General features: G+C 45.7%; 1 protein-coding gene across 1 annotated transcript; it reads left to right on the top strand.

Moving 5' to 3' along the window:
• Positions 1 to 221: 221 nt before the first annotated feature.
• On the top strand, positions 222 to 13,094 carry NICOL1 (NELL2 interacting cell ontogeny regulator 1; the record flags this gene model as incomplete). Its single annotated transcript, XM_081998788.1, is given in 5 exon segments — positions 222 to 261; positions 264 to 348; positions 526 to 683; positions 7,341 to 7,429; positions 12,731 to 13,094. Coding segments are annotated over 5 exon segments (438 nt in total). The 3' UTR covers positions 12,797 to 13,094.
• Positions 13,095 to 14,596: the final 1,502 nt, after the last annotated feature.

Genomic DNA, 14,596 nt, shown 5'->3' with positions numbered 1-14,596 from the left:
AGCACAGTCCCTTTGGGAATAAAAGCAACAAATGCAAAAATTAGCAAAGACCCTCTCATGCGGGTGGCAGCAGCCAGCGTTCACCAAGGAGAAGGCATGGCCTTCAAGGAGCGGAGGCAGAGGAGGAGTACAGCAGCAACCATCCACCACGCTGTGGTCCCTTTAAATCTTCTTTTCCACTTGGCAGCTCCAATTTTTCAGTGTTGCTATAGCAAATCTCCATGGCAATGACCCTAATCAGGGAAGGGGGGATGCAGGGGGGACGCATGCTCAGAGTGGCTGCTGGAGCCTCGCCTGCTCGCTTGAGCTGCTCCAAGAGTCTGGCACAGAGGCGAAGAGAAAGATCAGGTACCCAGCAGACCGGTCCTTGGGGTGCGTTTCAAGCCCGTGGCATGTCACTGCAGTGGTGTGTGCGTGGGGGTTTGTGTGCACGAGTGGGTCTGTGCTTATCGCGTCTCGTCCACGCCTTTGTGGGGAGCGCGTGGGGAGCAAACCGCTGATTTTCACTATTTCTCCTTGTTCCAGGCAGGGAAGAAAGCTTGAATTATTGAGGAGAGTAATGGCGTTGCCGTCTGCCTGGAGCGTGATGCGTGTGGTGATCCCGTTCATCTCGGTGGTTGGGCTGCTAAGCGTGAGGCTTGCGGGGGCCGGCCAGGACTCTGGGAGCGTCATTCCTGCAGAAAGTACGTACCTGCCCTGCGCACTCCGGCCCCCCGCTGCACCTCATCCTGCTTTCTGTCCTGCGCTTAACGCACGGCAGCCACACTGGCCTTAAACTCCTGGGGAACGTTGCATTGCCTGGTTAGCGAGGGAGTAACGATGAATTTGCAACGTGTCAGCAAAGCACATGCAAACCGCGCTTATAAAAACAGCGAGCAAGTGAAGGATTAGTAGTTATTTTGGAAAAAATACTAACTGCATACTATAATTTTCATTGGAGCTTGTTTTAAAGCTCTTTGGTTGTAGGTCTTAGATCTGCTTCTTGAGAGTTTCGTTTCCAGATTTGCCACAACACATATGACGTCCTTGCTAGTCTGGGTGTTGTTTGAAGAAAATTTGTGTTTATTTCTGCTAGAGTGTTACATTTTGCTTATTTTAGCGTTTGATTGGAACAATGGGTCCAATTCATCTTTCTTGTAACTGCTATAGGTTGACACAGGGGAAGTTGACCCAAATGGTGTATTTGTAAAAGACATATAGATTTCTGAAATCCTGCTACTATTCTGCAAACCTAAAAAATAAAAAAATATGACAGACTGGCTTGAGCACACCGTGGAGCTGGGAGCTCTTGAATTTAGATCACAGCTCTATATTAGCTTCCTCTGCGGTTTTGAGCAAGTCTCTAGTTAGACTTTCTCAGCTCCAAAATGAGGCAATAGTTCAAAGATACCAGGGTCTGGAGTCAATGTTCTCAGGGTGTTTTGGTGACAGCAAGTAGGAAGTAGCCACTCGTTAGAAACTTGAAATATCCTCTGGGAGGAAAAAAAAAAAAAGAAGGCAGTAGCATACAAACCAATCTCTAATTCTTAGTCATGCTTACTTTGTATGACATCTATCTTTTTAAGTCACTACCAAATATTTAATATAAGATCTGATTTAGTCACTGAATTTTATTCTCCTAGAATTCTTTATTAGTTTTCAGATACACCTCTGTGTATTTGTCTCTACAGGACTTAAATGCTGAATTCCCTTCTTTTTACATTCTCTTCTTTTTTTTATTAGTGCTAAGTTTTGGTCTGTTCTAACCCAGACCTCATCTCTGGTTTGTGTGTCTGTTTTCTAGGCGTCAATTAACTTTAATAAGTTTTGTGGCAAGCAGTCCATTTTGTGTCCTCAAAGAGCAAATCATGTTTGAAAAACAAATTATGTGTGCCCTTTGTGTGTCTATGTTAGCAGAGGCAAGTCAATGCATTTTTGGGAAAAAATACATGGTGATTCCTTGTTCTGCTTGTGTAGTGGAAACTCCCATTTTATCTGTAGAACAAAACTCTTGACTACGGTCTCTGACCCCAATCTTGAGGAGTTATCTCATGGTTTTGATATCCTGTGGCAGGGCTACTAAGTCCCCTGAAGAGCCCTTGAGAAAGATTCCTTGTCTTACTCCTGCATGTGAGAATGAGGAATGAAGGGCAGGTCAGGGTGTTTCAATGGCCAGTATTTCTGCAGAGACATGCTGCTGAGTAATGGAGGCTGGAGTGCATAATGGTATTTATGTCTGGGGCCAGGCCAGGAGGAAGACTCTCAACTGATCATGAATTGTAAATTGTTTTGTAGTGCTGCAGGGACAGAGTCTTACAGGAACAAGGAACTTGGGATGCTCCTAATCAGCCACTCATTGAGAGTGCTGCATAGCTGCTAAGTAGTCCAGGTACTTTCCTTTGCCCATCAGGGCTCTTCTGGATAGTTAACCTGTCGAACTCCTCCCTTAGGCCACTGTGGATGCTGAACGTTTGCATGGGATTGCAGAAATGATTGGAAATTCAAGGAAAAAAATCTTAGAAAGGAGTGTTAGAAACAGCAGCAATTACTCTGTCTCGGGAGCTGCTTTGGCATATTCCTGAGGCCTGGAAGGGTCTTTGAGGACATATCCCTCCATACTTGCCCTGGTCTTGTGCTCTTTCATGGCCATCCGTTGTTGGCCGTGAAGGCCACATCTATAATCAATGTCCATGGATGTTCCCTGGCATGGGGACATGACTGTACTAGTAACCTGCTACGATAGTCCCTGGCACACTTTTGTCCATGACAGAAGTCCATTTGCCTATCTGGAAGACAGAATTTACTGTTCCAGAGATGACCTGTCCCTTGCCAAGCTGCTCTCAAAGCCTGGGAATGCTCCTAGTCACATTTAATGTACTACAAGAGATGTAGCTCGTGGCAGACAGAACACTGGGCCAGCAGACCTTTGATGTGATCTAGTACAAATGTTCCTGGATCTTTACTGCCTGATGGCTATTTCTCATCAAGGAGTTGATCCTCCTGGGCACTGACCCATTTTGGGAGGCATATGTGCAGCACATGTGCACACCTTCCCTATTGCCAGCACTTAAGTCCATACTGTCAGCCCAGGTAAAATGGTGGCTGTGTGATCCTGGATGACCCAGGGAGAAAAAGGGAGCTCTACTACACCTTCTTGACAGGGATATATGACGTACATGGACGTCATATACTAAGTGTCCTTCTGCGGGGCAGACCATTGTGGTGCTCGATGCTTTTCTCTGTTCCCAGGTGTGCGACATGGGACTGGGAACATGCCTTTAGCAGGCGCAATCCCTCATGGACCACGCAGCACTGCAGCCTCTCTCTCCCACTTGGTGGGAGAAACGTGTCCCTCCAGCAGCACCATGAGCAGGAGAGGGGCAGAAGTGTGGGAGCTGCAGGGGTCACAGGAGAAAAGCATGAAAGTGAGTCAGATTTCTTCATAGCATTGCAGAGAGATCCTGCCCTGTGTGGCACCAATATCTGGCTTGGGGTATCAATCACCTGCTCTCCACTTGGCATACTTTCTGCCAGTCAGAGAGCTGAGCCCAGCTTTTTTACGAATAATGCTAATTAGCAATGATTAATCATGTCCTTTATACACAGCACTTTGCATATGCAAAAGCCTGCTCAAGTATGAAGTGGTGTTACTAATGTTTGCAGATTATTTTCTTTAAAGTTCAATGTAATCCACTAAAAAAAATGAGTAATTTCCCCAACCTCTCATCGCATTTATAGCCCAGATCACACACTGTGAAAGCTGAAATGTGGAATCTGAAGAACAGAAGCTGGTCAGTCTGTTTTCATTAGCCAAGGTGCATGAAATACAAAGAGTAAATGCCATGTGCATGCGAAGGAAAGTAAATTAGACTTCCACAGTGCTTTCACTTCCAGTTTTTCACCAAGAAGCCGCCAAAAAGCATGTTTTAAGCTCTCCTCCCCCACTTCTCTCCAAATACACAAAGACACATATAGTCTTTGTGATGACAGGACCCACTTAAAGAATTATAGCTGACTCTTGATAATTCTCATTATGTTAATCCACAAACCTGTTAAGTCTCCCTATGAATGATAGTCTGTTCCCAGCTGTCAGCAAGGAATTAATAGCGCTCTGCTGTACTTTGCTATGATGTGACTTAAGGTTTGGTTTCATGATTGCTTTAAGCTCATGTAGGCCTATGCTACCTCTGCCCTTTTCCTCCCCATAACCTGGACTCCTGTCCTTGCCCTATTTCTTGTTCTGGCTGCAGAACTTGGGCATTCAGGATCCGATCTGGAGAAAAAAATCAATAATGCAGCTGACCAAGCAACTGTGTGTGGGAGCACATAGCACATAGCCACAGACAGAAAGCAGGGTGGGACTGCTCCTATTGGCAACAGCACATATTTAGATTTGTCTAAAACCTTTGTGAAACAGACCCTTAGACATCATTACTTTGAGGAAATGTCCATGGGTATCCTGCTGAAAATATTGTGAGTATGAAGAGAAAGTGAGTCCAGCTAGATAGGCCAGCCTACCAACCCAGCTCTTCAGTCTGGAAAGGAGACACCGAGACAGGGAATGATGGAGAGCAGCAAATTCATAAGTGGGACAAAGATGGTGAATATTTAATAACTGTCTCTTCCAGTGCAAAAATTAGAGGCACAAAATGAAACCAGCAGATGTTAACTTCAGAGCAGACAAGTATGGTATTTTGTTCACTCCGTGAATAGCTAAGCTATGGAACTCATTGCCACAGGATGCTGTAGATGCCAAAAGTTTACATGGATTCAGGAAGCAATGGGGCAAATTAATGTGAGAAAAAATCGCAGAGGGCTTATCAGAGGTAGAAACACCAGCCAGACTCGGGACGTCCTCCAACCTCTTGGTAGGCTAGAAGAATATTGCTAGAGGCTTATTCTTGTATCTTCCTTAACTATCTGCTATTGACTACTGCGAGAGTTTGACTAGTATAATAGATTAAAAGCCTGGCTGGAGTCAGGACGTGAGCAGCTCTGCTGGTAAAAATCCAACCATAGCTATAGGCTTTCCAGGTAGTGGGGTATCGCCCCTATTTTATTTGGGGAACTGCATTCATGTCGCTCTGTGCTAGTGCAAGATGCTTGACAGAAAGGTCAGCACTGCCCTAGTTCAGTCCCCAAAGTGCTAAACAGACATGTGCTCTGCAGGACTGCATGGGTGGAAGAGTTTATAGCCAGCCACCTCCCCAGCTGCTTGTCACCTCCTCCCAGGTACAGCTGTCCTCTCCTCTGCCAGCGGTGCTGCTTCAGTGAGTCCTCTTTGTGCTGCTGGAAGTCAAAATCCTGGGATATAGCTGGTTGGAGGAATCACATGAGCTTTCCCACTGCCAGCACTGCAGGGCTGCTAGCTCCCAGTAGGCAGGGGTGCTAACCTGACCCAGAGACAGCTCTGCCTGGAGAAGGACCCTCCACCAAGGAGGACAGCCCAGGAAACCATATTAGAGAGTCAATATGCCATTATATGGTGGAACTGACTGCATCTGCACTGTGGCTTTGAAAAGCAGTGCCGTGTTAGAAGCTTCACATGCGCTGATCCTTCATGGACAGGTGTCCTCTGTGCAACCACCATTTTCCTGCAGAAGCTGCTTTGATGTCAGGAGTGACAGAAATAACCACTTGGCATGGTTGTGCCATTCCACTAGTACCTCCCTGTCCGCATGGGAGCTCTTGGCTGCCACAAATACCAGTGAATGATCCCACACAGCCGTGGCCTTCATGAGGGCCTGGGAAGATTGCTTGGGTGGCAGGCAGTGCATGACTGTGGAATTCATGGCTCTCCTAAAAGATGCTTTCTCTACACTGCTGGAGCGGGAGACATTTATTTATGAATGGTAGTTTGTTTTTTTCTCCAAGTTCTGATTTTGAGAACTCTTTAGTGACAAGCACTTTGGGGTATGCAGTGCTTTACTGAGGTGGAGCCAGGGCAGGGTGCTTTCTGAGAAGACCACAGCAAGGGGAGGGAGCAGGCCATGGCACCAAGTGAACGATGGATTTGCTGACAGCAGACTGAGAATTCAGGTTCTTACTGAGGGCTCTGCTCCATAATCTGAAAACAATTAAATTACTGAAATACTGAAAACAGGAGGGAGTTGAGTGTCTTTAAAATGTGCTCAAAACCATCCTGTTGCTACTCCTCTCAGGCCTGCAGAGAATCTTTGTGAGTGATGCTGTTCTTATAGAGGTGGGGACTTTGCATCTCCCTGTATCCCTGGAATTAGATTCCTGGCTTGATCCCTGGGTCTCCCAGAGATGTGAGCTGCATGGAGGGGAGATGGAGGAGAATGGGTGGGAGTGAAACACCTCCCAAACCAGTCAAAGCCCCTAAGAGGCTTTCTGGGGACCAAGAAGCACTCTGGCTGCTCCCTTCCGTCAGGCCCAACGCAGAAGTGTGCGTTGGCAGCAGGGTGCCAGGCGCGGGGTGCTGCGGTGCTGCACGGCAGCTCTCCGGCTCCGCGCGGCTCTCCAGCTGCCTCAGCAGCAGCTTTGCACCCTCTGTTCTTTGGCAGAGCAGCACAAGAGGCTGCCTGTGGACAAGGATTTCGCTGCTCCCCCCAACATGGGGGCTCCGTGATCAATGTAAAGTGTCCGCCCTCCCCATTCCCCTGCATCTCCTCCAGTATCTGCAATCTCTTCTTCTGAAAACCCACACTTCATTAACTCTGTGACTGAATGAATGGGCTCGAGAATAGTGTGGCGTGAATCCTGGCAGAGCAGAAATGCCCAGGTCCAGAGGTGAGCCATTTTGGCCGTTGTCAGGTCCCTTCCTCCTCCTCTCCTCCGCCTTTTCCCTGCCCTGCCCCTCTGCACACGCGCTGGCACCAGCTGCAGACGCAGTGGGATGCTTTGCATTCCTGGCAGAGAAAAATACAGCAGCAGGTGAAAGGAAGCAAATACAGATCTGGCACTGCCCCTTGCCAAGCTGCTCCGTAAGAGCTCCTGTAAAAACAGACCTGCCTGTCTGATTTCTGAACCACTGCAAACTGCGATTTTCAGGGCATCAGTTGAGAGTTAACCCATGTTCTGAGAAGTTTTGAGGTTTTCCATTTCAAGGGGAGAGGCTGGGGGCTGAAGGCACACAACACCGGGCAGAATCAAGCCTGGGCCATGTTCAGAAAAGCACATGCAGCAAAATGCTCTTGTGTATTTGCTGGTCCTTACACATTCGCACAAGGACAGATACAGCCCTGTCCACAGGCTGCCCTAACTTCGTACACACGCAGGTGCCTGGTAAAATGGGTTTTCTCCTGGCATTGCAAGGTCTCTGAGCATTCCCTCTCGGCACTGCCACACTCCACATTTCAGACTGTGACAGCGATGTCTTCTTCTGTACCTTTTTCCAGGTCGTCCCTGTGTTGACTGCCATGCGTTTGAGTTCATGCAGAGGGCGTTGCAGGATTTAAAGAAGACAGCCTATAATCTAGACACACGGGTATGTGTTTCTATAGAAATGCTTTTACTTAGCCTTTATCTCCAAATGGCCAGGTCTGCCTGTCTGTGTACAGCAGACATGACATCTCTGCTGACTCACTTCCACTCCAGCAAATAGCATTGTACCAAGTACAGATTATTTTTCACAAGCTGGAGAGGTTCATTAAAGATCATCTAGTCAGACTCCTTGCATAACAGGCTAAGGGATTACCCCTGACAGTCCCTGCATCAAACAGAGAAGGAAAGAAGATGTATGAAGGAGAGAAGAACAAGATGATTTACTCTTTATCTCACAGTGTTGCTTCTGAGCTGTGGACTGACTGTTCATTGGGCGGGAGCAGAAAGTGAATGAGAGAGCAAGAAGGTGGCAGGCAGGTCTGGCAGAGAGGAAAGGGAAGCACATATATTCCTTGCTCATGGATCAATACTCCATAAAAAAGGGGAAAGCATATTTGCTCAGGTAGTTATCACAGAAGATATCAAAGCACAGGGCATGCTGCAACTTCACATGCCGGTCTTGTGCTGCAGAGGTCCCAGTGAACAAAAAATGAGGGTGTGTTAAATGCTCTGATTTTAGCGATGCATACATATGTGTGTTCATAAATAGGCACAAACACTGACTGGGGTAGGACTTACCACAGTGGATCCTATGCTGTCTGAAGTTTGCAAGAGACAGGAGGTCTCTCACTAATAAAGCCCCCACTATGCATGTCTTGTCACAGAATCACAGAATCACAGAATCACTAGGTTGGAAAGGACCTTTAAGATCATCAAGTCCAACCATTAATCCAGAACCACCATGTCCCCTAAACCATGTCCTGAAGCGCCACATCCACACGTTTTTTGAACACTTCCAGGGATGGCGACTCCACCACCTCCCTGGGCAGCCTGTTCCAATGCCTGACCACCATCTCAGTGAAGAAATTTTTCCTAATATCCAATCTAAACCTCCCCTGGCGCAACTTGAGGCCATTTCCTCTTGTCCTATCACTAGTTACTTGGGAGAAGAGACCAACACCCTCATCGCCACAACCCCCTTTCAGGTAGTTGTAGAGAGCGATAAGGTCTCCCCTCAGCCTCCTCTTCTCCAGACTAAACAACCCCAGTTCCCTCAGCCGCTCCTCATAAGACTTGTGCTCCAGACCCCTCACCAGCTTCGTTGCCCTTCTCTGGACACGCTCCAGCACCTCAACATCCTTCTTGTAGTGAGGGGCCCAAAACTGAACACAGTATTCAAGGTGCAGCCTCACCAGTGCCGAGTACAGGGGCACAATCACTTCCCTACTCCTGCTGGCCACACTATTCCTGATACAGGCCAGGATGCTGTTGGCCTTCTTGGCCACCTGGGCACACTGCCGGCTCATATTCAGCCGGCTGTCAACCAGCACCCCCAGGTCCCTTTCCGCCAGGCTGCTCTCCAGCCACTCCTCCCCAAGACTGTAGCATTGCATGGGGTTGTTGTGGCCAAAGTGCAGGACCCTGCACTTGGCCTTATTAAACCTCATACAGTTGGCCTCTGCCCATCGATCCAGCCTGTCCAGATCCCTCTGCAGAGCCCTCCTACCCTCCAGCAGATCAACACTCCCACTCAACTTGGTGTCATCTGCAAACTTACTGAGGGAGCACTCAATTCCCTCATCCAGATCATCTATAAAGATATTGAACAAGACTGGTCCCAGAACCGAGCCCTGGGGAACACCACTCGTGACCGGCCGCCAGCCGGATTTAACGCCATTCACCACAACTCTCTGGGCTCAGCTGTCCAGCCAGTTCCTCACCCAGCGAAGAGTAAACCCGTCTAAGCCACGAGCCGCCAGTTTCTCCAGGAGAATGCTGTGGGAGACGCTGTCAAAGGCTTTACTAAAGTCCAGGTAGACAACGTCCACTGCCTTTCCCTCATCCACTAGGCGGGTCACCTGGTCATAGAAGGAGATCAGGTTGGTCAAGCAGGACCTGCCTTTCATGAACCCATGCTGGCTGGCCCTGATCCTTTGGCTGATGCCCTGTGAGCACTCTCAAAACCAACCGCTCCATAATCTTCCCTGGAACAGAGGTCAGGCTGACAGGCCTGTAGTTCCCAGGATCCTCCTTCCGGCCTTTCTTGTAGACGGGCGTCTTCCTCTCCTTCCCTAACAAACAGCTCCATCAACACTGGCAACGTGACAGTAGAGCAACTTGGGTAAGTGAAAAGCCTGTTTGCAGCCCCATATCCCAGTTCCTTTAGGTGCTCACTCAGTGGCTTTGACCAGGTCATCTCTGTTGGTAGGTGAGAAGGGCTCCTTCTTTCTCTAAACTCACGCTCCACTCAAATTGTCATTCACAACAGAGACAACCAAAGAGTTGTAAATCAATTATGTGCATCAAACTATAACACAGGACAATTATGTTGCTTTGCCTTTGGTTTCTTGTGACCTTGGGCAATCATGTAGGGCTCCACACAGTAAGGTTGGAGTGACTTTAGCTTTCTTCAGCTATCAATAGCAAACTGATTAGGGCAGAGCTCTGGGTGCAGTACGGGTTACATTGCAAAAGTTTCCCATGCACTAGCATAACACTAAATAGCTGTTAAGTGGTAGGCTGTGAACAGAGAGGCTTTACCTCCAGCAGCTGTGCTGGGCTGTTCTGGTGCATAGTGGGTTTTCACCTGTTTGGATTGGGTTCAACTGAAATGTTTTGTACCTACACCTGACATGGCAAGACCATGTGCAAGCACAGCTGTGTTGGTTCTTACACTGTCACCAGGCTTTACATGGGAAGTCAAAGGAGGTACTAAATTTCTGTCTAAATTGCACTGGGAAGATTTTTTTGAATGCAATAGAGGCAGCACAATTCCTTAATCCCACTTACAGAGATATTGAGAAATATTTATGTTGGCTATTCTATTTGGAGGGTGGTATGAGAATACAACCCATCAGAGAGCAATGCTGCCTTGTAAGAAGTGAGGCAGAGTATGAAGGGAGAAGCTGGTCCCAGAGTGCTGGAAGATAAGTGTTTCTGTGAGGACCTGGACAGGCCTGAGATGCCAAGGCACTGATTCAGACAGCTCTCAGTATTACAGAACGAGGGGCATAGGAACAGTGCATCACTAAAACAAACACAACCAATTATCTGGGACATCACCCACCCTTTGACAAGTGTGAGAGTTTAATACTACTAGTAAAGAAAGGTTATATTGCTGTCCATCTTTCCCAGCCTGATTGAGACTCCAAAGGCCTTTCTGGAAGAGATGCCTTAGTTAAATACGAATTATTGAATGATGCAGAGATACTAAAGTGAAATGCAGTGGCCAGGGACCTACAAACGGCACAGTGTGGCCTTCTATTCTCTGAAAGGTACAGCTGCCATATCCTTACTTAATCGCTGGTGCTTGGCTCATGTTGACCAACTATAATTTCTCAAGTTTCACACACAAGTAACTTCATTCAGCGACTCCTGAGTCTTGAAAGTTGTTATTACAAGGGCAGGCCCCAAGTAGGACTGTTCCTACCAGGGACTTCCTAAGCCAACAGGGCAGCAATTCATTTTTGTAATTGATGCTTCTCTTTCATAGTATTTCAGTTTACAACTGAGTGCTCCCAGAGCTGCTCTTCCCGCCTGTAAATGGTCATGAGTTATGCAGAGGTAGGGTTTGTGGCAACAGTGGCAGCTTGTTGGCATTACGGTGAAATCCAATAAGCCTGTTTGATGTTAAGATGATTCTATGATTTCTACTGGGCTCCCAACAATGAGAGCATTCACTCATCCAGGATTGCATTGCACAAGCAAGGAGCAGTGTTTAATAACGCCTGCAATTACACTAAGCCGATAAGTGAAAGCAGACAAGGAAAGTGAACAAGTCCTCTTTAATGCAAAGGTGAATGTCAAAAGTTTGAGCTGAAAAGGATAGAGAGCTGTGGAGGGGAGGGAAAAGCGGTTCCGAAAACAGCCTCTCCCTGCAAAAGCTTGCAGTCTGAGAACAAGAAATGAGCAGCAGAGAGTAGGAACTGCTGGAGGACAGAGGTACTGCTGGCCAAGCAAGGCAGAGCTTGGTGGAGCAGGTCCCCAGGTAGAAGGGCCCAGCTACTCCTTTGGAAACTATGTGTCTTTGTTAATTAGGCTGTTTCTAATTTGTCAGGAGGTACCATGTCAGAGGAACACCAGCAGGCTGAAGACCTTGTTGTTTCAAAGAGCTTTTAGTTAATTTGTAACAAGTGTTTTTTAACCTTTAATGTTTTTTTCCAGTGCAGAGGAGAAACCCATTCATGGTGAATGTAAGTCTGGTAACTTTTTCCCCCCTCAAGAAACTCTTCAAAGTCAGTCTACAGACTACTTATGGGACCACAGACCACAGGGTGAAAACCACAAGATATGCTCAGGAGGAAGTTTCTCTTCAGTCACAATTGCACTTGCTAACGCGAGTCACTTGCACCAACAATTTTCTTTTGAGTCTTGCAAAAGACTCATCTTTTGAAATGATGGTACCATTTAAGAAATTTGTTTCTCAAACAGTGAGACCAGGACCCACAAAATATTTAAGTTATTTGATTACAATTAAATAAATGATACTTAAATATCTTTAAGGACCTGAAGTTAATTTTTTTCCTGGATACAGAGGAAAAAAAAGCTTGGAAATGCTTTTCCACTAAGACACCCCAGAAACAAGAGCAAGTAATTTAAAATTATGTGTACGGAGAATGGTTTTTCAGCTTTTGATGGAGTTCTGGGGGCATGGTTCCAAATGGAGCTGATAATAAGGCAACTATCTGTAAATTAACTCAGGTTAAAATAGGAGCCACAAACTCAAGTCTAGATCTGCCCTGAAAGATTATGAGTTTCAGACAACAAGGCTACACTGACAGCTGGATTGAACTCAGCATTATTCTAGAGAAGTGGCAGTGTAACTGAGAGCACAACTGGCTCCTCAGCACATGCTATCTGGTGCAATTAAACTACACAGTACTGAAGACATTGTCAACAGGAAGCCATCAATCACTGTGAAGGAATTAAGAGCAGTGCAGTTGAAAGTGGAATTTTTCTCAGCATTTATAAAGGACACTTTAATAATTTTGACAGCCTACTCCCTAGAAGTTAACTGTGAAAATGAAAACATTTAAACTATAAAAATACTCTCCATGCCATCTTGGTTCTGAATATACTTATTTCATCACTTTTTCTGGATGAAAACCAGCACTAATAACTATGATTTTTCACTCAACAAAGCACCTTGACTACAGCTGTGCAGAGGAATTAGGTCTAATCAATTATATACTCTTCTAAAGTGATATATTCAGTTCTTTAATTTCATGCTTTTTTTTTTTTTCAGACAGAAACCCTCCTCCTGAGAGTGGAAAAGAGAGGCCTGTGTGATTGCTTTCGTGCAATACACTGAAATGAGCACTGGGATTTGGCCAATGGACATTTATTCATTTTTAAAAAGCTGTTCAGTAAATTACAGGAAGATAAAGAGTGCACGTTGTGCCACAACACAAGGAAAACAATTTTTATCCAAACAGGTAAAGCTCAGTTAGACCATTTTTGCTTTGATGTGTTTTATCATTACTGTATGCGATATTGCATCTGCTGAAATGTCAACAGAAGAAACAGTGCCAAAGTCTTGCTCATGTGTTTTATGTAAGGACAGCATCTCACTTTTCTGGTATTTCAAGACAAAAATTGTCCTTGGACTCTCAGGCCAATCCCTCAGCCCATGTGAATTACCACAGACCTGTGAAAGTCCATGGCATTGAATTCTTTAATGTATTTATGGTAGAATGTGTCCCTAACATGCACAGGAAGCTACTTTGCAATGATGCATAGCTAAATATTTACAAACAAGCAGTCATGGCTTTATATAGAAATTAATAGTTGTCACTGATTGCTTGGCAGTCCAAGGAAGGTATTTGTTCCCAATTGTATCAATAGGCCACTGTGCAGCAAACACAGCAATCTGTATCACAATTTTAATTTCTTCAGAGCCACACAGTAGCTGTGATCTTTTTGGAGAGTTTTATTAAGTATCTAATGTGATCAGTAACATTTGTAATCACATGAATGCTGCCTGGCAATTGAACCGACTGCGTCTGCCAAAATCTTCTGGAGAAGTGTCTTTCATTAAGCAAATCACACACTGGATGGAACCACTCAAACTGACCTCTGCAGAGAGTTTTGGCAGAGAGCCTACAAAATGCCTGCATGCCCAGGAGTCTCTTGCAAACTGTGTTTTGAGAAATATTTAAGTTCTACCAAAATGGTCCATAGCTCTTGCGTGGACTTTACACTCCATAGTGGTGGGTTACAGTGCTGATACTATTAACATTCCTGCTGCAGTCAGTGTGAAACGAGAGAACAAAACAATGCAGGCAGTGTAGTAGTAGTGGTAGACAAGATTGCGCCTTCTTACTCTTTGAAAAAGAATAGCAAATTCTTTCTCATTGTTTTCCCTTTTATCTCTGTTTTGGGGAGGAAAGCAGAAAATGGCCCCGGTGGAAAGTTCTTGTAGATAAGAATAGATTTTTCACAGGGCTTAAAATATCATCCCCAAAGTATAATTAGTAGAGTTGTATATCAGCTACAGCATCTGCATACAGGCTAGAAACTTTTATACAAACAAGAGTATGGGAGCAGTATCAACAACAGTGGTTTTCAAAGTCATTTTACCGATTCTTATTAATACATCTGTCTTCCCATAAGTGGCTGATACTTTGCCGTCAGGCTGCTCAGTAAGTTATGACGGCAGCTATCTATACGTTTCCAAACTGCTTCTCTCCTGTTTTCTCTACCACAATAGGCACAGAGAAATAGGGAATTGCCACCCACTGCCAAGTTATTATTTTGTGTGCAGTAATACTCAGTAACGCAAAGGAGTGTATTACCATATACTGTGCCAAAGTTGTTTGAAAGGCATGTGGCTCTCAGCAAGGAAAAGCTGCCCTGCACCTGCATTTCAAGTAGAAAATTTGTTTTGTCCTTTGTAGTATTTAGAAAAACCCTTTATAGGTCATTAGGACCCAGTTCATATAACAGAGAAGCAGCATGACACAGCAACACATTGCTTCTAGTACCATTACACTTCACTGTAGCACTGGTAACTGGCTGATGGGAAGCAATAGATGGTCTTATCATAGACCATATTTTATTTTACACATAAAACAATAGGTTTAACACAACTTCTTTGCAAAGTACCAACCTT

The sequence above is a fragment of the Phaethon aethereus genome (genome assembly GCF_964289735.1).
Source record: "Phaethon aethereus genome assembly, chromosome: 4".
NCBI lineage: Eukaryota > Metazoa > Chordata > Aves > Phaethontiformes > Phaethontidae > Phaethon > Phaethon aethereus.
Note: the sequence above shows the minus strand (reverse complement) of the source record. Positions and strands in the feature narration are given on the sequence as shown.